Genomic DNA, 22069 nt, shown 5'->3' on the forward strand with positions numbered 1-22069 from the left:
AGTGAAAACAATCCATGTTATTAAAAACATATTTCCTTCACTTCACAAACCGTGCAAGCACCAGCAGGTGGTACAACTAATCAAACACCAATTCATTTTTACCTTGGAATCGCCGTTATGGAGGTCTGAAGGCAAAAACCGATATGGTAGGTGGCTTTTTATGAGGCGAGGAGATGTGAGCTCCTAAAAGAAAATGGAAGGAGAAAATATTTCTCACTGCAGATAAGTTGGCTGGCATTTCTTCCTAAATTGTCAAATGTAAAGGTCCTTACTATACTGCTTTACATTCACAAACCCACTGCTAAAACTAATGAGATTGGCATCATGCTATTTTAGACAGTCCCATCATACCATCCCCTCCATAACATATTTAAAAACATAACAAAGTACAATAAAACATTACAATAGCATATTTTTTAAAATACGAAACCAATACAATTCTGAATCATTAAAACAAATTGAGCAGGTCAAGTGACAAAAAGGACAAAAAATTGGGATGGAAGGGAATGGTAATAAATATGGGGATAAAAAAAATGCTGAAAGACTTTCAGTGAAGTCAACTGTACCTTGATGATGTCCAGACCAGGCTGAGGATACTCTAGGACTGGAAGCTGTTCATCTATATTCATTAATCCAATCTCATCAGGGTCAGCTCCCTGACTCACTAGATATACCACTTCCTGTAGCAAGCCTGTGCCTCCAAAGATAAATCAAACAACAACAGAGAAGAGATTGTATTATAATCCTTATTTAAACAGAAACATCTGAAAGGAAAGACCTACACATACAAATAATAATAACTGTCCTTAAAAGTTTTCTGAAAACTAATACAGGATCTAGAGCTACTGTAAGTGCTAATGATATTGGATCTATCCCTCCAGCTGTGTTTTAAACATAAGATCTTCTTCCCTGTAAAATGTCCAAGTTATTTCAATGAGTAATTTAAATATAAATAGTGTTCCCAGTATCTTTAATCTCATAGCATTTTACCCACATTAGTCAAAATTCACAGCATAAATGTGAGGTAGTAGGTAAATATTATCATATCCATTTAAGAAATGAAGAATTGAGGTACACAGAGGTTGTCCAGGGTCACACATGAGCAGCAGTAATGGGAACAGACCTCAGGATAATAGACACCCTTTTCAGCTCTAAATATTAGGCAACACTACCGCTTTGTATGCACACTGAGGTTTTATGTAGAGTAGAGTTTTTGATCTTGTTGTAACTTGAGAATTTATTGATTGTCAGTTAACTCATATTAACTATACAGGAACAACTTGTTCCTGGACACAAAGGTTTGCTGCTGGTGATGTTTCATCCTAGTCAATTAATTTGAGTACAATAGGACAAAAACTCTAATCTAGACAAGGGTTGAAAGCATTGGCCCCTCCTCTTTCAGTTCTAACGTGAAAGAGCATCTTCTCTGCAATGGTGGCTGAAAATATGGAAAACTGGACGCCCTTAAACCTTATCTTCTGGTTGGCAGTCAGTGCAATGTTCTATCAAATGGAATGGAAACTGTCATTTCCAGCATAGCAGGAAACTTAGTGAATTCTCAATTAGGATTTCTTAATCCCAAATTAGGTGGAAAAAAACTCAACCCCGTCACTGCTGCACTTTAAGAGGTTGTTCAGTAAATGCATGAATGCAGGTGGTATGAAATCATAGCCTGGGAAGCACATTTCTGGGAGTTGCTTTCCAGAATGAGTCCTGTGAATGTTACGACTGATGAGAAACCCATTTCACCTATCTACCTGCCAGCTGAGTTCAGGGTAATTAGAATGACTTGGAAGAAGCTCCTTTATATTATGAACACCTATGTCAGTGACCAGTCGTGTGCTCCATTTACATCGTCCCTTCAAACTCTTCACTCCACTCTGCAGTCTAAAGCACAGCAGGTATTTTTATACATTAAAATTAACATACATATGGCACTTTGGCATTAGTCCTTGTTACTCCATGAGCACTACACTTTTCCTTATTAAACATTTATGACACGAGACATCTTGATCCTCTATAATTTATTTCTGCTTTCTAAATTCCACTTGCAAAGAAAGATGCTGTTACAGCAACCTCAGTCCATAAGAAGAAAATGTATACCTGTTCCGGGATCAACATTAGCAGTAGAGCTTTGTAGTCTCCAGCTCAGCTGCTCTCCATACAAACAAGAAGTCACATTCATAGTACTCATGTGAATTTGGATTGGTGGGGTTAGTGGCAGGGACGGATGGAAACTTGAACTCTGCAGCATGCTCCCTGTTGACCTTGTGGTTAACCAATCAGATAACTAAGGAGAGATAACTCTCATATAGTACCCTCTGTGGCTGCTGTCGTATAGCCACTCCTGAATGAGCCAGGCTGCTAGGGGAGAAGATGACCAGCAAGCCACTCAGCCACCACGGCACTCTCGAGTTCTATATTGATCTTGGACCATCCAATGGTGTAGGAGGTTATGTTTCCTGCCTGTTCCTGATGGGAGGGGTCAGCAAGCCACACTCGCCCATAGAACAAAGAAAAGGGAAATCGGAGTTTTAAAAAATCAGTGTTTTCTGCCCCATATATTATATGTGGGTTTTCCCCCCACATAGGAGAAAATATGCTGTTAGCAACTCACATGTCCGCAAATTGTCTACTAGACTTCTGCAAGAAATGTATGAGAAGTAGTAAGATGTTTAGAGAGATTATTCTGGATACCACAAGGAGGGAAGTCTGGTGATTGTGTGCAGTGCAGACACTCAACAGTGCTTAGGCTAACTCATAAAAGTAAGAGGGTGGATCAAATGTCCTTTTCTTAGAAGACCAGTTGAAATGGGTGAATTTCAATAATAATAATCAGCATTTCTTCAGTGCCATACAACTTCACACCACTCTTCACACACCATCTGTCCTCATGACATACCTATTCCTGTCTTACAGATGAAAAAATGGAGACAGAGAGGTCAAGTAGTTTGCCTCCAGCCAAGCGTAGAACTCAGAAGTCCCTGGCCCCCAGGCTTACATTCAGGACATTGAACCGTGCTTCCTTCCAGTCACAAACATTCTGCTGTTTTTCATCTTACTTTTCTAGGTGCTGGGCCTGACTCTCATTCACACTAAGACTCATTTACACTGCTCTGGGCTTTCAGGACCTCAGTATTAATGAGAATTAGGTCCCTTTTATTTAAGGGAAAACTTGCTGAGGTCTTCCTCTCCCTTAGCCCTAATCCAGCACTATCTCACCTCACACGCAACACCCTCATGCATGGATACACTTATACATGCTTTATTCTGTGTTTGGTGTGGTTGTTTGTGGAGTTAAAAAAAATATTATGGGCAATTACCGCAATACAAATATTTATTTAAAAACAAAAATATCCTTACATTTTTAGAATTTATTTTTAAACAAAACCTAAAATTATTAATTTAAACAAAGTTGACAGCGCACCTTTAAATACAATAGAACCTCAGAGTTACGAACACTTCGGGAATGGAGGCTGTTTCTAACTTTGAAATGTTTGTAACTCTGAAAAAAACATTATGGTTGTTCTTTCAAAAATTTACAACTGAACACTGAATTAATACAGCTTTGAAACTTTACTATGCAGAAGAAAAATGCTGCTTTCCCTTTATTATTTTAGTAGTTTACGTTTAACACAGTACTGTACTTTATTTCCTTTTTTTTTTTTTTTGCCTGATTGTGTACTTCCAGTTCAATGAGGTGTGTGGTTGACTGGTCAGTTTGTAACTCTGAGGTTTTAATGTACTTTTAGTGTAGAATTTATGGTTTAATTAGCTGTGTGTGCAGATGTATGAGGAGAATCATCTGGTCTAGGAGGAGTTAGAGTAATAATCTGCTGGAGTTCCAGAAAGTAACAGTGGAGGCTGGGATTTTCAAAGGAGATGAAGGGAATTAGGTGCATAGGTCCCATTGAATTTCAATTTCCTTTGACAATCCCAGTCTACAGGAAAACTCAGCTGGCTCTTTTGGTAGAGGGGCCATATCTTTGGCTATGGGCAAGGAGCACCCAATGAGATTTGTTTAGGGAGGAGGAAATGAGCTGGAGGGGGGAAAACAATTGCAAAGATGATACAAAGCTCACCTTTGCACTACGTAGTCCTGGGCCCCTGCTGCATGCAGGGCCATCCCCTGCCATAACTTAGGGGAACTTGAGTATTACTCACATCCTTCCTTTGGTGCAATTGAAGGAAAGAGGCAGTTAGTTGCAAAGCTAACGTGCACGCACAACAGAGCTTTACTTAGGTGCAACTGGATGGAACTGGGACATCTTTTGGGTTATACATTTTCTATGCAAAATGCTTCCCTGTAACATTTTTTGTGTTTCATTCATGATGTTGCACAGAAAGTAAATACTCAGTGACAGAGGGGAGTAGGCTCTTAACTTTGGGAATGAGACACTAGATACACCAGACATAAGTACCCACTCCATCCATCCTTCCCCCATCCAGCAGCTGACTGAAAACCAGCATTACATCCCAGAAGACTGTCAGCCCTCTCAGCTGCAAGATCATATGCCACGATGGACTCACAGTGCATTTATTTATTCAACACCAATTAAATCAAAGCTAACAGAGTCAGCCAGCATCTGGGGTATTGAAGCACACTGTGTTCCTTAAATAGTCCCCACTGACCATCTTTCTTTAGTGTCAACGTAAATTCCAAGGTAAACGATGCCACAGCCAGGAACTGTGATTTTCTGGGAGGCTCATACAAATTATATTGGAACTTATGTTCTCCTCCTGCATAACCTGCTCAGTAAGAGGTACAAAATAATCCACAATCACAGCAGTTTTAAAGTTGGGCAGTTGGGCTGTATTCTCCCTTCTGGCTGTTGTCTATAGGTCACAGGGTTTCAGAGCCCATGCTCCAGCCTAAGCCTGAACATCTACACTGCAATTTTTAGCCCTGCAGCCCGAGCCTTGTGCACCCGAATCAGCTGACCCAGGTAGAGTTGCGGTTGAAAAGGGACCCTGGCAGCTCTGGCCAGCACCACCAACCAGGCCGTTAAAAGTCTGGTCAGCGACACAGTAGGGGCCCGGGGCTAAGGCAGGCTCCCAGAAGCGGCCATCAGGTCCTTGCAGCCCCTGGACACATGGGTGGCCAGGGAGGCTTCATGCGCTGCCCCCGTCCCAGGGCCAGCTCTGCAGCTCCCATTCACTGGGAACAGTGGCCAATGGGAGCTGCGGGGGCGGCACCTGCAGGCGCGAGGGCAGCGCGTGGAGCCTCCCTGGCCCTCTATGTGTCTAGGGGCTGCAGGGTTTTAGCAGCTGATTTCCGGGAGCCACGGTAAGCACAGCTGGGATCTCACACTCTCAACCCTCTCCCACACCCCAACCTCCTGCCCCAGCTCGGAGCCCCCTTCCACACCCAAACTCCCTCCCAGTTGCCCACAACCCCCCTCAACACCTTTGCCCCAGTCCCCTTCTGCATCCCAAACCCTGCATTCCCGGCCTCACCCCAGAGCCCACACCCCCAGTGGGAGCCCTCACCCCTCTGCACCTCACCCCCATTCCCCAGTCCCCTCCTGAACTTCAAACCTCTCATCCCCAACCACACCCCAGAGCCCACACACCTTCCCGCCCATCGAACCCCTCAGTCCCACAGCCTTCCTGTGCACCCCAAACTCTTCATCCCCAGACCCACCCCAGAGCCTGCACCCCCAGCCGGAGTCCTCACCCCCCCACACACACACCAACCCCCTGCCCCAGCCCAGAGAACTCTCCCGCACCCTGAATCCCTCTTTTCTGGCCTCACCCGAAGCCTGCACCCCCAGCCCAGAGTCCGTACCCAGCCCCGCACCCAACCCCCCTGCCCCACCCTGGAGCTCTCTCCAGCACCCCAACCTCTCCCTCCCTGGTCCTACCCCAGAGCCCACACCCCCGGCCGGAGCCCTCAGCCCCTCCCACACGCCAGCCTCCTGCCCCAGCCCAGAGAACTCTCCCACACCCTGAACCCCTCTTTTCTGGCCCTACCCAAAGCCTGCACCCCCAGCCCAGAGCCCATACCCATCCCTGTTCAGTTTTGTATGATAAGGAAGTTGGCTACCCTAGACCCAGGCCAGCCGACCAGAGACCAGAAATGTACAAGAAACCCTAGCTGTGGCTTCCCAAGGCAAGCATGAGAAGGAACTCACCTAGCCATGGTCCTCCTAGGGCCAACACCCCAGAAGTAGCAGTACAAACTAGCTTATAGCCATGCTGCCAATGGCTAATGGTGTGCACTCTGTGAACTACTCTAGAGGAAGTCACAGGACACTGAAAAGTAGTTAATGATGCTTCAAGAATGCTCAATGCTACTTCATTTTAGAGCAGCTGTTCCCTGGCTGCTCCCACTGTTCTCTAGCCAATCTCCCCTTTTCCCATATGGCCATCTGGCTGCATACATATTTTGTGGAAGGGAAAAATGGCAGCTGTAAAGTAAGGAACATTCTATGATATCTTCTTTCCTCCCCACGTGGCCAACTGTAGCTTTTTACAGAACTCTGTTTCCCTCCAAGTCACATAATGGGACAAACTGACCTGAGCCCTTTCATATGTTCCTTTCTTAACCTCCTGTTTTTGAAAGTGTTATGGAAAAATACAATACAGGTAGGCATATTTTTTCTAGGTATTCATAATGTTAACACTAGCAGTTTTCCAGTGCAGCCCGTTAGTCTCGCCTCTATTGATCCATCAGTGCTGGGTCAAATTTCAGCTAATACAATACAATGGTGCCATTAAGACTCTTTTTTTTTATAGCTTCAGTAAATGCAAGTGCTTATTAAAATGAGGGATGTTAAAACTATTATAGACTGACTGAGCAAATGCTGTAAACAAATTCTCTGCCTAGTTCTGTTAATTGCTTGCAAGATGATTTTCCCTTTCCCCCCAAATGCTCAATCAATAGGAGTTTGCCTGAGAAGGACAGAGGTAACACTGCATAAGGACTTAAGAATCTGGTCCTGTGTGTTTAATAATTGGGTCTGACAATAAAATACAGCTGTACGGGATGCCATATTTCCCTAGTTCTTCTGCTATGACTCACCTACTTAGGACCCACAATTCACATTTTGATTTGAATGGGAGTTTTCCTGAGTAAGAACTAAGGCCTACATTTTTAAAAGCGATTAGTGATTTTACCTCCATTTTTTGGGTGCCCAACATCAGGCACATTAGAGGGCCTGATTTGAAGCAAGTGCTGAGCACTCACTGTCTGAAAACCAGGCCCATTTAAAGTGACATCACTTGGGCACTCAAAAATTTGAGGCAACCAAAATCTCTAGTCAGTTTTAAAAATTCAGGACTAACAGTCTTGCCCAGAAACTCTATGGCAGAGCCAGAAATAGAAACTCCATCTCCTGCAGCCAAGTCTAGTGTCTTAACCATGAGACCAACTTTAAGGCATAAGATAAATGCTTCATTTACAGATCTAAGGTGGGTGAGAGAATATCTGCTGGTGAGAGAGACAAGACTTCAAGCTTCCACAGAGCTCTTCTTCAGGTCTGGGAAAGACACTCAAGAGTGTCACCGCCACTACAAGGTAGAACAGATTGTTAAGCATGAGGGATTAACATGTTGCAAGAGACCGTTCAAGGTGAAATGAGGAGTTAACAGCTCTTCAGTTGTCAGACAAAGGAGAGTTAGTGGGTTACAGCCTGTGTAATGAGCCATAAAATCCAGTGTCTTGATTTTTAGGGCTTGTCTACACCACGCAGCTTTTAGTGACAAGGCTGTGTACAGTCAGTGTGTGTAAATGCTCTTTTTCGGTACTTTGTCAGCACTTTTGCTGACAAAATACTTCCAGTCCCGTGAGCGGTGTTAGCTTTGTCGGCAGGAAAGTCGTGTTCACACTGCCACTTGCATCAGCAAAACTTTTGTCTTTTGCCCGGGGGGGGGGGGGGGATTTTTTCAGTACCCGTGACAGACAAAAGTTTTGTCGACAACTTCGCAGAGTAGGCAACGGGGTTTGTTACAGGGATTGGTTCCTGGTTAGTGTTTCTGTGGTGTAGTGTGTAGTTGCTGCTGAGTATTTGCTTCAGGTTGGGGGGCTGTCTGTAAGCAAGGACTAGCCTGCCTCCCAAAGTCTGTGAGAGTGAGGGATCATTTTCCAGGGTAGGTTGTAGCAGGGCCGGCTCCAGGCACCAGCAAAGGAAGCACGTGCCTGGGGCGGCACATGCTGAGGGACAGCATTCTTGGAGCGGCACAGTCCGAGAGGCTTTTTTTTTTTCACTCCATGTATCTGAAGAAGTGTTTTTTCACCCATGAAAGCTATGACTAAATAAATCTGTTAGTCTTTAAGGTGCCACTGGACTACTTGTTTTTATCCCCTTAAGTCTCTGCTATCTAAATGTAACACTCTACCATGGCATAGATATACACAAGACCTATGATGTAAAAATAACAAGGAAAAAAATAGTATAAGGGCTCTGAATAGAAAAAAAACCAATATAAACCAGGTATATGACCATGTCCACAGATAATCCAGTCCTATTACTTGCTTTTCCAGCCTTCCCTCCAGGGCTTCCCTTTGGTGAAGATTACCTCTGTGACTGAGTGATTCAGAGGTACTACCTAATATTAGAACCCTGGAACAGGGACCAGAGTTGAGAATGCAGGAGACCTGCAGTCACAATGAGGGGAAGATCAACAGAGCAGTAAGAAGCTTTGGGGGAAAACATGTTCTTCATACACTATTCAGGATATGGTCTGCCTTCCTATGTATTTGAAAAACACCTGGAATATTCTGGGCATATAAAATAACAGTAATAATCCCAGCCAGTGTTTATACCAATGGCAGGATCTACAGATCCTCAAATCTCAACTCCTCTACAGCACTCTTAGTGAGGTGCAGGCCCTTACACAACTGTTATCAACTGTGTCCTACATTCAGCTGCCTCTGACAGTTTCAGTCCCATTCTCATTCTAGAGCCTATTCTAAAAAGATGCCAGAACTGTATCCTGGTGCATTATCTTAGCAGCACCTAAAACATGCTTGGGCTGCAGTTCTGAATCCTCCCACACTGTTTAACTCCCCTGCATTTTCAGAAAAGTGCTACAATGTTCTGTAGAGGGCAATGATGCAGAAAAGAGTCTTGTCCTAATGCCAATTTTTTCAAAACTCCCATTTCGGATGCCATTGCTTTAAATCAGTTAGTACCATTTAGTTATCTTCAGCACCATTGATTTCAGGGGGCTGAAATCATTGTCTTTATCCCTTAATCCTTGGCCTCACAGTGCGTGTTGGAACTGACAAGCAGGCGATCAGAAGGCAGGAGATATTACTGCATCCAGTCTTTTCTATGAAACCAGTCAATTCCCATGTGCTAGGCTCTGCTGGAAGCATGCTCGTCAGTTCTGAAAGTGCTCTCTTGGCATTCAAACTCATACAGTGTCCTTTTGTAGTCAGAAGGGAATTTCCATGCCCCAGTTTGAAATCTGCTTCAGGAAAGTCATCAGCAAAAACCTACCCACACTGCTGTGCATTTGCATATATTTTTGAGGATGAATAGCATGAAGCCAGTGCACTCACAGTGCCATGTAAATGTGCTGCAGGCAAGAGCCATAGGTACAAAAAATAAGAAATAAGCACCTCCATGTTTTAAACATTTAACAAATGTTGCTCCCCCTCCAGGCATGGCACTACTTCACAATCACCTAGCAATAAGTATTAATCATACAGGGACAAAATGGTAAAACATTTTTGTATCAAACTGTTCTTTTTTTCAGAAAGAGTTATGATCATATGCCACAAGACTTGTCCCAAGTGATATCAGTGTTTGCAAAATACCTGCACCCCTATCCACGTCAAAAATGTTTTCATTCTTTTTCATAAATGTAAAATCACAGCTTGAAACAGGCAACAATGTTTCTATCATTGTTCTAAATTAGGAGAGAACGTAGCCCTAATTTAATAAAATGAGCACAGAATGCATGGCAAGCTGATCTGCATGGTTACGTCTTTGTGTGTCTCTGTGTATGATTTCTACAATGCAATCTTTTGCTCAGAGCTCTATATTCCTTATAATCAGAAGGTAATAACAATTCAAGACATTGAAGGGAACATCATTAAGGTAAGTTTGAGCAATATATACACAGAATGAGCCAATTTCAATGGTACACTATAGCTGCTTCTTGCCCCTCTGGCAACACAAAGCAGCAGTAACCGTGGCTTTTAACTGGCTGGCTAGCCTGGGTTTATAGCTGCTCTGCGTCACCAGTGCATTGCAAAACAGCCATAGCATGCTGGTGAATCTGGACCACTGTATATATAGCTAATATTTATATATTGAGCTTGATTCTGATCTTACCTGTTTCAAACGGGTATCATTTAATTGGCTTAAATAGATTTACTACTCATTTACACCAGTGTAGCTAAGAGCTGAATCAGGACTATTGTCTATTAATCTAATTTCATTATATATTATCCAGAACCTTTTAAATGATGAGTTCATTTGCTGCCCCTCTCTCCCACTGGGAATGGGGATGGCTACAGGGTCTGGAATTAGCTCCCACTTTCTAAATAATAGGTAGATTTTGGCGTGACTGGTAAAACCTCTAATCAGTTAGCTACCCAATTACCTTCCTCCCAGCTCCTTTCACTGTCTCTCTTTACCTTTCATCCTCTCCCAGTGACTGCCCCACTTATTCCTAGCTAACGCCTCTTTCTCACACCTTCATCTCACAGACTTGCTTCCTTCCTGACACTTCCCAATGCTACCATCACTCCCCTCCTAAGAACTGTGTGGGGCTAGTGGATTGCCTCAGCCCATAATCCTTCAAGACTGACATATCTACAAGACTGGTGTGCTTCCCCAGCCTTACTCACTAGTGTATACACATACACACACTAGCCAGTGAAACACTCAACAGTCATTGACTCCCCAATAGCCTATAAAATTAGTACTGTTTCTATCTAAACTATTTAATTTTATTTGCCTGTCAATGTATAAGGCTGTAAAGGACTCTTGTATACTAAGGAAGCCTTGAATACCTTCATTTATTCAGCACCTTCTCACAGTGGCATCAGCTATAATGCCCAAGCTGTGACTGTTCTGAAATGGCATAGAACATTCAAATTAAAGTGACTGAGAACATCAGAAGTTTGCATTTGAATTTTTTTGCTGGTTGTTCCCACCCACTGTAAGAGAACACTTTAATTATTAGTATTTTTATTACTTGCATTAATGCCTAGACCCCCTCTCAAGTGAAGGGCCACATTTTGCTAGTGGCTGTACATAACTGTACAAGACAGTTCCTAGCCCAAAGAGCTTATCATCTACATAGACAAGACAAAGCATAGGTGGAAGGAAGTATAATTACCTTCATTTTACAGATGGAGACGTGAGGCACTGAGAGATTAAATGACTTGGCCAACATCACACTGGAGGTCTATATTGCCTGGCTGGGAAGGAAACTCATATCTATTGTGTCCCAGTACCACAGCTTTCATTACAAAACCACTCTTCCTCTTGTGTATGCAGAACTATTCTTTGAAGTGTTGAGTTTGACAGCACTTCTGAGGCAACTTATATGGGACAACACTGAAGGTAGTGTTTTGCTCTGTGTATCATGTATGTGAGGCAGTACTGAAGTAGTTACTATGACAAAGAGCATTTTAACAGAGAATTGCATAATGAGAATACTGAGTTGTGGCTACTCAATTCCTTTTAGCTCATCTTTAAAGCACTTGAAATCCTATAATTTATATCTTTAATGAGGCAGATGAGGAACAAATGAGATAGCAGTGATCAGCAACTGGTTTAGGACTGAATACATTTTTTAAAAATTCTTTAGTCTTCAGAGTCATTGCAGTCTGGTCAATACCAAATGTTGCACAAGTACAGGATGTCCATAAAAATCCTTATGACCTTTTTAATGGGGAAACATTTTTTCTGAGCCTGTTTACAAAAAGGAAATCACTTGGATTTTCTCTACATCTTTCTTGACAGGAAAGTCATTATTCTACGGTTCCTGGGTTACCCAAGTGAAACCTGCTAGATGGTAGTAGGTCTTTCCTCCTTTGGGACTATCTGCTCTCTCCCACTCTTGTCACATTTCTTTGCTCCTCTGATGAGATGCGCTGAAGAGAGGTACTGCTATGCTGAGACCAAGTGCATTGCTTCTTCATCTAATCTAGGTAGCAATGCTTCCTGCTCAACCCACTTAGGGTCTGATCCTGCTCCCACTGAAATCAAGGGCAAAATTCCCAATGTCGATAATTATTATAATTAGTTTTTATTATTTATTGGTATTGTGGTTGTGTCTAGGAGCCGCAGTCATACACCAGGACCCCATTGTGTTAGAACAGACCAAAAAGATGGTCCCTGCTCCAAACAGCTTTTAGCTGCAGGCCCATTGCGCAAACAGTCATTATAGGGAAAGCCTGGTTTCATTCTTGCAGTCCTGGGCTGGAGCATGCTCAGTGGCTCCCTGGGAGACATGCACAGTAGGAGCTGTGAGGGAATGCAGCATGCTCAGTTTCTCCATGGGGATGGTGCAAGTGCTCAGCACCAAGAGCTGTGAGAGGTTCCAGTGAGCTCAGTGAGGATAGAATCGTTGGAGATTTTAGCTGCTAAGCTCTAGCACAGTGGTTCTCAACCAGGGGTCCAGGGCTGCCTGGAGGGCTGCCAAGAAGGGCCAGTGTTAGACTTGCTGGGCCCAGGGCAGAAAGCCGAAGCCCCATCGCATGGGACTGAAGCCCAGGGCCCTGAGTCCCACCACCCAGGGCTGAAGCCAAAGCCTGAGCAATGTAGCTTTGCTGGGGCCCCTGTGGCATGGGGCCCCAGACAACTGCCCTGCTTGCTACCCCTCTAACCCTGGCCCTGGCTTTTATATGCAGAAAACCAGTTATTGTGGCACAGGTGGGCCGTGGAGTTTTTATAGCATGATGGTGGGGGCCTCAGAAAGAAAAAGGTTGAAACTCCTGCTTTAGCAAGTCTCTGCTGAGCATATGAGGAATGCCATTTTCAGAGGCTTATGACTTGGCCAAGTCTGGGCGTATTTTCATGGAAGAGCAAAAACTCTGGCCAGCCCCTAGCTGAATTTTTAAGACCCAGCTCCAAAACATGGGAGGATTGGAGCATTCCAAAGGAAAGGTCATCAGATATTTTTAACATTAAAAAAAAATGTATTGTTCCCTAGCTTCCTTTTCAACAACACCTGCATTATTTTGGCTGAAATTATTTTTTTATTTAGTTATTATAAATAATAAATGATTATTTATTGATTTAAACAGCCTGCAGAATCAAACACCCAGCTTGGAAAATTTCAGGTGGTTAAAGTTTGGCAAAGTATTAAGCAACTCAAAACAGGGTCTTACAATGGGAAGTGTCAAGGAACCTTAATAATAGCAGTGCTACCAGCCCTGCCTATATTAGGTCTAGATTGTCTCTCAACCTGTGTTCCTGTGCGGGGGGCATAAATTGAAGTTCTAGCCCTTGTGCTTGTGAAGGAAAACTTTAAAACATGAACTCTAAAAACTCAAAAAAACAGAAGGCAAATAAAAATAACCCTAAATTTATTATTTTCGTAGAAGTTCCTGGGGAAGAGAATGGGGAATTACAAAAGTCAGATCATTGCAGAAATGGGCTAATTATCTGGCACTGGAGTCCAGAGCAGCACAAGAGATAGTTGTTAGAAGAAAATACCAGGTGACTGTCACTCTCACCACTGCAGAGACAATGGAAGTTGGGAAGAGGGTCTAAAGGAAACAGACAGGTGAGACAGTTGGACTCCACGTCTGTCTTTCTGACAGCATGTCTAATTTGTGGCCAGACCTGGGCCCGCTACTGCCACCTCCAGGAACAAACACTGCAGTCCACTGCAGCCTTCAGCTGATTCATCCCACTTTGTCTGACACTGCTTCTGGCATGCGAACCTGCCAGCTTTGCGTACGCTGCCCAGCAGCCTTTCAGCCTGACTCTCCTCTCATTTATGTCTGTGCAAATCAAGGCTGTCAGTGGAGTTATACCAGTGTAAAGCTGGTGTACGTGAGAAAAGAATCACCCCATTGTGTTCAGGCTTATCAATGACTCGTGTCACGCAAAGGCTGCTGGCATTACCAAGCAGCAACCAAGAGAATGCGTATGAGCACATAAGGAATAGAATCTATGCCATGATCCACTCATACTGGAATAAAAATACTTAATACCTTTTAAATCTGCACAAACATTAACCAATTAATCAGACAAAACTGTAGTTGAGTAATTCCAGGTGATGTTTTAGTTGGTGAGTCAGGATGTGTATAGACCACAGAACCCTGGGAAGATTGGTCCTATGCAACTGTGCACTGCTACGTGTGCAGTTATATCATTATTATTTAATATTTATATACTAGCACCCAGAGGCCCCACACAGAAACCCCATTGTGTTAAGTGCTACAGGAACACCTGGACCCTACCCCAAAGAGCTTACAATCCGAGAAGACACATGAAACATGGGGCCAAAGGGTACGCACAAACAAACAATTTTTATTGGCCAAGTGAAGCAAGGTCTTACACTGAATTCAATGGCATTTCTGTGTTTGTCTGTAACACGGTCACTTTTGAATACTTCATCCAATCAACCCCAGAATTTCAGAGATGGGAGTGGAGGGTATGCAGAGCCCACGCATGATGGGGAAGGGGCAGAATGGGGTCTGTGGGAGAGATGGAGGAATGAGGTGGCACACAGAGCCCCTGGCATGTGGCAGCGGCAGAAATGGGGGACACAGAGAGTCCTTGGTATGGATGAGGGAGTGGGGAGGTTGCAGGGAGTCCCTGAAATAGAGGGCGATGGGAGGGTAGCACCTGGAGGTTATTGGGAAGAATGCAGGAATTCAAAAAGTCCCTGGTGTGTGCAGTGCGCTCATCCCAGAGAAGCAACAAGGTCTGGGACCCTCTAGTATACATTTGTACCATTTTGTTTTTTGATATTTGTAAATAAACTAAATGGTAACTAACCCATCTGACCCTTCACTGGCTGATTTCTTAAAGATACAATGCCAGAGACAATGAGAAAGGATTTGAAGAAGGGGACCATAGTGAACTTACAGGTCAGTTCAAGAAGGGCTTTGCTATGTGCAAGTGTCCTGTCCTGTTGGTGCTTATTTAAATAGAGGGCCTAGGGCCAACCTTCATGTTTCTGGGGAATACACTTAATTGTGTGGCCACAGGATTCCAGCGCTGGATTAAAAAAGCTCAAGACTTGGTAATAATACAACTTCAGCGAGTACAAAATGATACAGGAAGTATCTGATAGTGACAGCAGCAGCCACTGGCATTTGACACAGCATAACAATACAGACAAGTAGGAGTTTGCATGGACCACTTGGGAAGTAACTTGATGCTGATATTTGCCCAATGCTGACATTTTCCCAGATAGAATTCTAGCTAATTATTTGGCAGAATAGACAAGGTGGAAAGACAGCTTCATTATTCACTTGAATAACTCTGCTTTCTCAAGCTACCAATTTTGCCAAGTGAAGAAAATAAGGGGCATTAATTTGTAGGCTTTGACCCAAGAACATAAAATACACATTTATTCAGAACAGATGCAGTAAAGATAACCATCAAGAAGGGCATTATATGTCAGCTTGAAAGTGAGGCAAATATATAGTTCTAATATAGTTAGAGTGTATAGCTGACTAGCATCATAGGAGCATAGCATCTGGATGATTAAACTGGTGAGCTACACCATACTTCAGGGACCAGTTGCATCCCTGGTTTAACTCCACTAAAGTCCATGGAGTTTAAACAGGGATGTACGTGGCCCTAGGCAAAGCATCTGGAGAAATATCTTACAAGAATCCCGTTATTAATTTTGTAATAAAGTTTATTAAATGTATATATAGAAATTTTATTTTTTTGAGATGGGCACATAAGAGTAAGCTGTATGAGTGAGTATATCACAATGAGTTTGACAGGCTGTAGTATAACAATAGCCTTCCTGCAGAGTATTACACACCTTATCTCATCTGAAAAGTAATCTGCTGTACAGGTTCCAATTATTTAATCATATACAGAACAGTATTCCATTTTACATTCACAACCAGTGCAAAACATAATGGTAACGGGTCACATTCCTCCCTGATGCACCTCCACTGAAGTCAATGGATTTACACCAGGGAAGACGTTAGTGGTCCCTTTTCTTTAACACAGACTGCAAGATGCCTGACTGGCATTAACGTTGCAGAGGTAACATATAGTTTCCTTGTAATTACATGAAGAATATGTCTTTTGGGTTGCATGCATGAGTTTTTCCAAGATCAGGAATTTCCAAACTTTGTTAAGTCATTTATTGGAGGCAGATGTTAGGATTAATTAGGGATATAAAGAGTATATTTATTTAGGCTGCTGTCAGTAGCAATCACACTGAAGTACGATCTTTTTCTCTTTATTACATTACTCCCAGAAGGACCACTAACATATTAAATGTTCCACTATGTTACAGCATCCTTTATCTTGGGTCACTCCCAATATATGTATCCACTGCCAAGCACTCTCACCAACACAGGTTCAGTATTGTATTACCCAGCCTGTGTGGGGTGAAATTGCCTCTGTACAAGTTAAATAATTTTTTGGTCTACAATTACGCATATTCAGACAGCACCGCCCTCATATGAAATATGGATTTGTAGCCATTTGTTTCTTTACTTGGCCAAATCAACAGCCATACGAGGAATAACTAGGATAGATCCTTCTGTCATTTGATTGCAGCATGGGACTGTGGAAGTATAACTGCTAGAAGCACTGAGCTCTGTCACTTGACTAATTCAGTTGTTGTTTATTTTCTCTTTTGAGTGATTACCACTAGACCTAGTCAAACAATAAAAAACTATTTTCACAATAAATAAATGGATAAATAAATAAGATTTTGGAGAAAAAAGATTGAAAATGACACTACATTTTTCATGAAAAATTTTGACACCATTGATAATATTTTGTGTGAAATTGCTTTTTTTTTAAAGGCCACATTTTTTACTTAAAAAGTCTGACTAGATGTAGTTACCATTGAGGACCTTATCAATATTTTTTTTATTGTAAGAGGTAAGATAATATTGTGGACTGCATAGGCACCAACTTTCTCCGGCGCCGGTGGGTGCCCACGCCCCTCTGCCCCTTTCACTGCCCCTGCTCCCACCCCAACTCCATCCCATCCCCACTTCTGGCCCTGCCCCCATCCCCAAAGTCCCCACCCCTAACTCCGCCCCCTCCCTGCCCCTATTGGATCCCTTCCCCAAATCCCCATCCTGGCCCCACCTCTTCCCCCAGCAAGCCGCATTCCCCCTCCTCTCCCTTCCCTCCCTGCCCCGCGAATCAGCTGTTTCAAGGCGCAAGCGCTGGGAGGGAGGGAGGCAAGAGAAGCAGGATGCGGCGGCGCGTTCGTGGAGGAGGCAGAGGTGAGCTGGAGCAGGGGGGGCAGAGGGGGCCACGGGGAGCTGCTGGTGGGTGCTGACCAATTTTTTCCTGTGTGTGTTCCGGGGCCAGAGTTGGCGCCTATGGTGGACTGGAACTCAGAAGGGCTGGGTTCTAGCCCCATTTCTGCTTCTGGGTAAGTTTGGGCAAGTCACTTTTTCATGGATGCATAGATTCCAGCGCCAGAAGGGACCACTGTGATCATCTAGTCTGACCTCCTGCATTACACAAGCCATAGAACTTCCCCCAAAACAATTGCTACGGCAGATCTTTTAGAAAAACATCCAATCTTCATTTTAAAATTGTCAGTGATGGAGAATCCACGATGGCTCTTGGAAAACTGTGCCTATAGTTAATTATTTTCACTGTTAAATATTTATGCCTTATTTACGGTCTGAATTTGTCCAGCCATTGGATTGTGTTATACCTTTCTCTGCTAGACTGAAGAGCCCATAATTAAATATTTCTTCCCCGTGTAGGTTCTTACAGACTCTAATCAAGTCATCCTTTAACCTTCTCTTTCATAGCTAAATAGATTGAGCTCCTTGAGTCTATCACTATAATGCATGTTTTCTATTTCTTTAATCATTCTTATGGCTCTTCTCTGAACCCTCTCCAATTTATCTGCTTCCTTCTTGAATTGTGGACACCAGAACTAGACACAGTATTCCTGTAGTGGTCACACCAGAGCTAAATACAGAGGTAAAACAACCTCAAAACTCCTACTCGAGATTACCCAGTTTATGCATCCAAGGATTTCATTAGCCCTTTTGACCAAGAGCTCCTCAGCCACCTCTTACAAAACTCTTGGATGCAAGTTATCCAGAGCTGCTAATTTAAAAATGTCTAACTTTAGAAGCTGCTGCACAATATGCTCCTGAGATTCCAGTAGAATGAAAAGAATGTTCTCATCATATAATATGATTACATTATCTGTTTTTCCCAGATACAGAACAGAAATATCTCTTGAACACTTCTGTCTTTTTTGCATTATAACTCAAATTCTACTGTTTCCATCTAGTAATGGAGCAATACCAAAGCTAGGATTCTTTTTGTTCCTAATATACTTTAAAAGTTCCTTCCTATTGTCCTTAACGGTGCTGGCCATGAATTTCTCCCTTTGTTTCCCTTACCAATTTTTTACTTTCCCTCTCTCTCTCTATATATATATATATATTGTGATACAGCATGGCCAGAGGGCAGCAGGAGAGTGTTAGCAGGGAGCCTTATTCCCTGCAAGGGGTGGAAGGTTTGCTATAGATTAACTAGAGCACCTGAAGCCAATTAGAGCACCTGAAGCCAATTAGAGTACCAGCAGTGAGTCACATGATATAAACCCCTGCTTCAGGTCAGACAGTGTGGGTTGTTGGAGCAGGAAGGTTTGGTTGAAGCAGAGAGCGGTTTGAAGGAGTTGAAGCAGAGAACAGTTTTGAAGAGAGACAAAAGGAAAGTTTGGAAGAGTGCTGTGGTGGGCTGAGAAGTCCAAAAACCCTAGGTAAGGAGCACCTGGCTTGTGTAGAAGGAAGGCAAGAAGCCCCTCCACAAGCTGAAGGGCAGGAGAGGGAAGTAACCCAGGGGAAGGAACCACCAGTACAAGTGGTTCACCACTAACCTCAGGGCCCCTGAGTTGGGACCTGGAGAAGAGGGCGGACCCAGGTCCCTCCCTCTCCACTCCACTCCTCAAGGACACTAGTGGGGTAATTAAAAATACCGGTTCAGAGGCAAGCAATGGCACCCTGAACCTTCCCCAAAGAAGAGAAAGCGCGAGACCCAGCATAACAGTACCGACAATTTGCCACACGTGGTGTCAGGAGTGGAATCTGCGCGCTAGGGACATAGACCAGAGTTAGGCAAAACCCTCCCATCCTTAAGATGGATGACGTGGTCAAGGCCCTTATACAAGCCACCGCGGCCCAGCAGGAGGCTACCCAGGTCCAAGCAACTGCCCAACAGGAGGCGACTAGAATGCAGCAGGAGACCAATCATTTGTTGATGAGTCAGGCTGCTCAGGACCGAGCCCTGCTGAAAGACCTGGTGAACCAGATAAAGGCCCTTATGGAGCAGAATCGCAACTGTGAAGGGACCCGGACCATACGGGCTAGCCATTGCCTACAGAAAATGACACAGGAGGATGATGTGGAGGCATACCTCCTGGCTTTTGAAAGAGCAGCCCTGTGGGAGGCCTGGCCCCGAGATCAATGGTCTGGTATCCTTGCCCCATTCCTGTGTGGGGAAGCCCAGAAGGTCTACTACGATATGGCTGCAGAGGCTGCAGCAGATTATTCCCAGCTGAAGGCAGAGATCCTGGCCAGGTTCGGAGTAACGACGGCATTGCGAGCCCAGAGGTTCCATGAGTGGTGGTTTACGGAGGACAAGACACCCCGATCACAATTGTTTGACCTGACACACCTGACCCGGAAATGGCTGCGCCCTGAGGCCCTTAGTTCTGAGAAGATGGAGGTTCTGGTATTGGACCGATATCTGAGGGGGCTACCACCAGGTCTCAGGTCTTGGGTTGGCCAGAATGATCCCTCTACCTATGATGAGTTGGTCTCCCTCGTGGAAAGACAGCTGGCAGCCCGCGAACTGTTCCAGATCCCAGGCGGGGAGACACGGCAATCCAGGAAGCCAACCCCAAACCCAAGGCCCCGGGCTGTCGAGACCTATAGGAGAACTGTAACCGGGAGGAAAGACACCGAGGAATGGCTCGAGGCCAGGAAGGGACTTGGGGGTTTGGGAAGAGAGGTGGGGGGCCAACCAAATAGCCCCAGGCAGAGGGTGACAACCGGAATAAGGGGGCGGTGTTATGAGTGTGGGGAATTGGGGCATATAGCAGCCCAATGCCCCAACAAGGAAGAACCTATGCAGTGTAATCTGGGGGATTATGGGGAGCAATGTGGCCTAATCGGCCTGGTAGGGGTCACAATGACCTCACATGGATATACCAGACCAGTAAAAATGAATGGTATAAAGACCATAGCATTAATAGATTCTGGGAGTGCTGTCACGCTGGTCTCGGGGAAGTTGGTGAGAACAGACCAACTAACCCTGGCCAAAAACACAGGGGTAACGTGTGTACATGGCACTGTGAATTTTTACCCTACAATTCCGGTACGGATTGAGATCCAGAGGAATACTACCAGGGTTTCTGCAGGGGTGGTCCCCAAGCTACCCTACCCTGTTTTAATTGGTAGAGACTTCCCCGGGTTTGAGAGCTTACTAACCCCAATAGAGCCAGGGGAGGGTAGCAACCCCCAGGCTGAGACAGAGGCAACGATAGATAGCCTCACCCCAATGTTTGCCGAATTTGCTCCAGCGTTATTCTCAACCCCTGGGAAACCTCGAAAGTCTAGGCGAGAACGAAGGGCAGATAAAAAATTAGGGACCCGGATTCTAGCAGAGAATCAAAGAACTTCCCTTGTGGGTAAGCGAACCCGCTCAGGAGACCAGGAGATAATTCAGGCCAAGGAAGACTCGGAGGCAGTTCCTAGCCCAAAGTGGGAGCACCCCAGGGGGAAGAGTAGAAATAGGCCCCCTAGAATTAGGTCAGTTCGGTACTGCACGTGAGACTTTTGGGCAGGACCAGGCCGATGATCCGTTATATGCAAACGTGAGGGAGGAGGTAGTGGAAGTAAATGGTGTGCCTGTGGAAGGAAAGATCAAAGGCCCAAGGCCATATTATGTGCTCAAACGCGATCTTTTGTACAGAATAGAGCAAATACGAGGGGAAGAAGTAGAGCAACTCTTAGTCCCACGGAAACATATAAGGGCAGTACTAGAGTTAGCTCACAGCCATCTATTTGGGGGACATCTAGGGGTAGACAAGACACTGGATAGAATCCTAAGGAGGTTTTATTGGCCAGGGATACGAGCAGAAGTCCAGCGTTATTGTGCCTCTTGCCCTGAATGCCAGTTGCATAGCCCCCGACCTCACTTGCGGGCCCCATTAGTACCTTTGCCTATTATTGACATCCCTTTCGAGAGGATAGCCATGGACATAGTGGGCCCATTAGAAAAATCGGCACGGGGCCACCGAAACGTACTAGTCATCCTTGACTATGCCCCGCGGTATCCAGAGGCCATTCCTTTAAGAAACCCCACATCTAAGGCAATAGCAAAGGAACTATTACAGATATTCGCCAGAGTGGGCATCCCTAAGAAGATCCTGACAGACCAAGGAACCCCATTCATGTCAATACTAATGAAGGACTTATGTGCCCTGCTCCGCATCCAGGCCATACGGACCTCAGTCTACCATCTACAAACAGATGGATTGGTCGAGCGATTTAATCATACCCTTAAACGTATGATTCGGAAGGTGGTAGCACAGGATGGAAAAGACTGGGATACCCTTCTACCATATCTAATGTTCGCTATACGGGAAGTCCCCCAGACATCCACGGGTTTTTCTCCCTTTGAACTACTATATGGAAGCCACCCACGCAGGATATTAGATATCGCCAAGGAAGATTGGGAGGAACAACCCAACCCAGGAAAGAATGTCATTGAGCACGTGACACAGATGAGAGAGCGAATAATTCGTGTAACCCCGATAGTACGGGAACATCTAGAAAAAGCACAAGAGTCCCAGCGGACGTATTACAATCGTCGGGCGAAAGTATGGAGATTTCAGCCGGGGGAACGGGTGATGGTATTAGTGCCAACAGCAGAAAGCAAACTTCTAGCCAGCTGGCATG

The 22069-nt window shown here is 44.5% G+C and overlaps 1 protein-coding gene across 3 annotated transcripts in view; it reads right to left on the reverse strand.

Annotated features, from left to right (window-relative positions):
• SULT4A1 (sulfotransferase family 4A member 1) overlaps positions 1 to 22069 on the reverse strand; it is a 41298-nt gene that overhangs the window by 13610 nt on the left and 5619 nt on the right. For 2 of the 3 annotated variants that reach the window (XM_045008336.1, XR_006577653.1), the window contains exons 2-3: positions 567 to 697; positions 103 to 183 (exon numbers count right to left, since the gene is read on the reverse strand). In XM_045008336.1, coding sequence (XP_044864271.1) covers positions 103 to 183; positions 567 to 697 — 212 coding nt within the window. The remainder of the gene's footprint in view (positions 1 to 102; positions 184 to 566; positions 698 to 22069) is intronic. The other variant, XM_045008345.1, reaches the window with a different exon arrangement.

This window comes from Mauremys mutica, chromosome 1 (genome assembly GCF_020497125.1).
Source record: "Mauremys mutica isolate MM-2020 ecotype Southern chromosome 1, ASM2049712v1, whole genome shotgun sequence".
NCBI classification, from domain to species: domain Eukaryota; kingdom Metazoa; phylum Chordata; order Testudines; family Geoemydidae; genus Mauremys; species Mauremys mutica.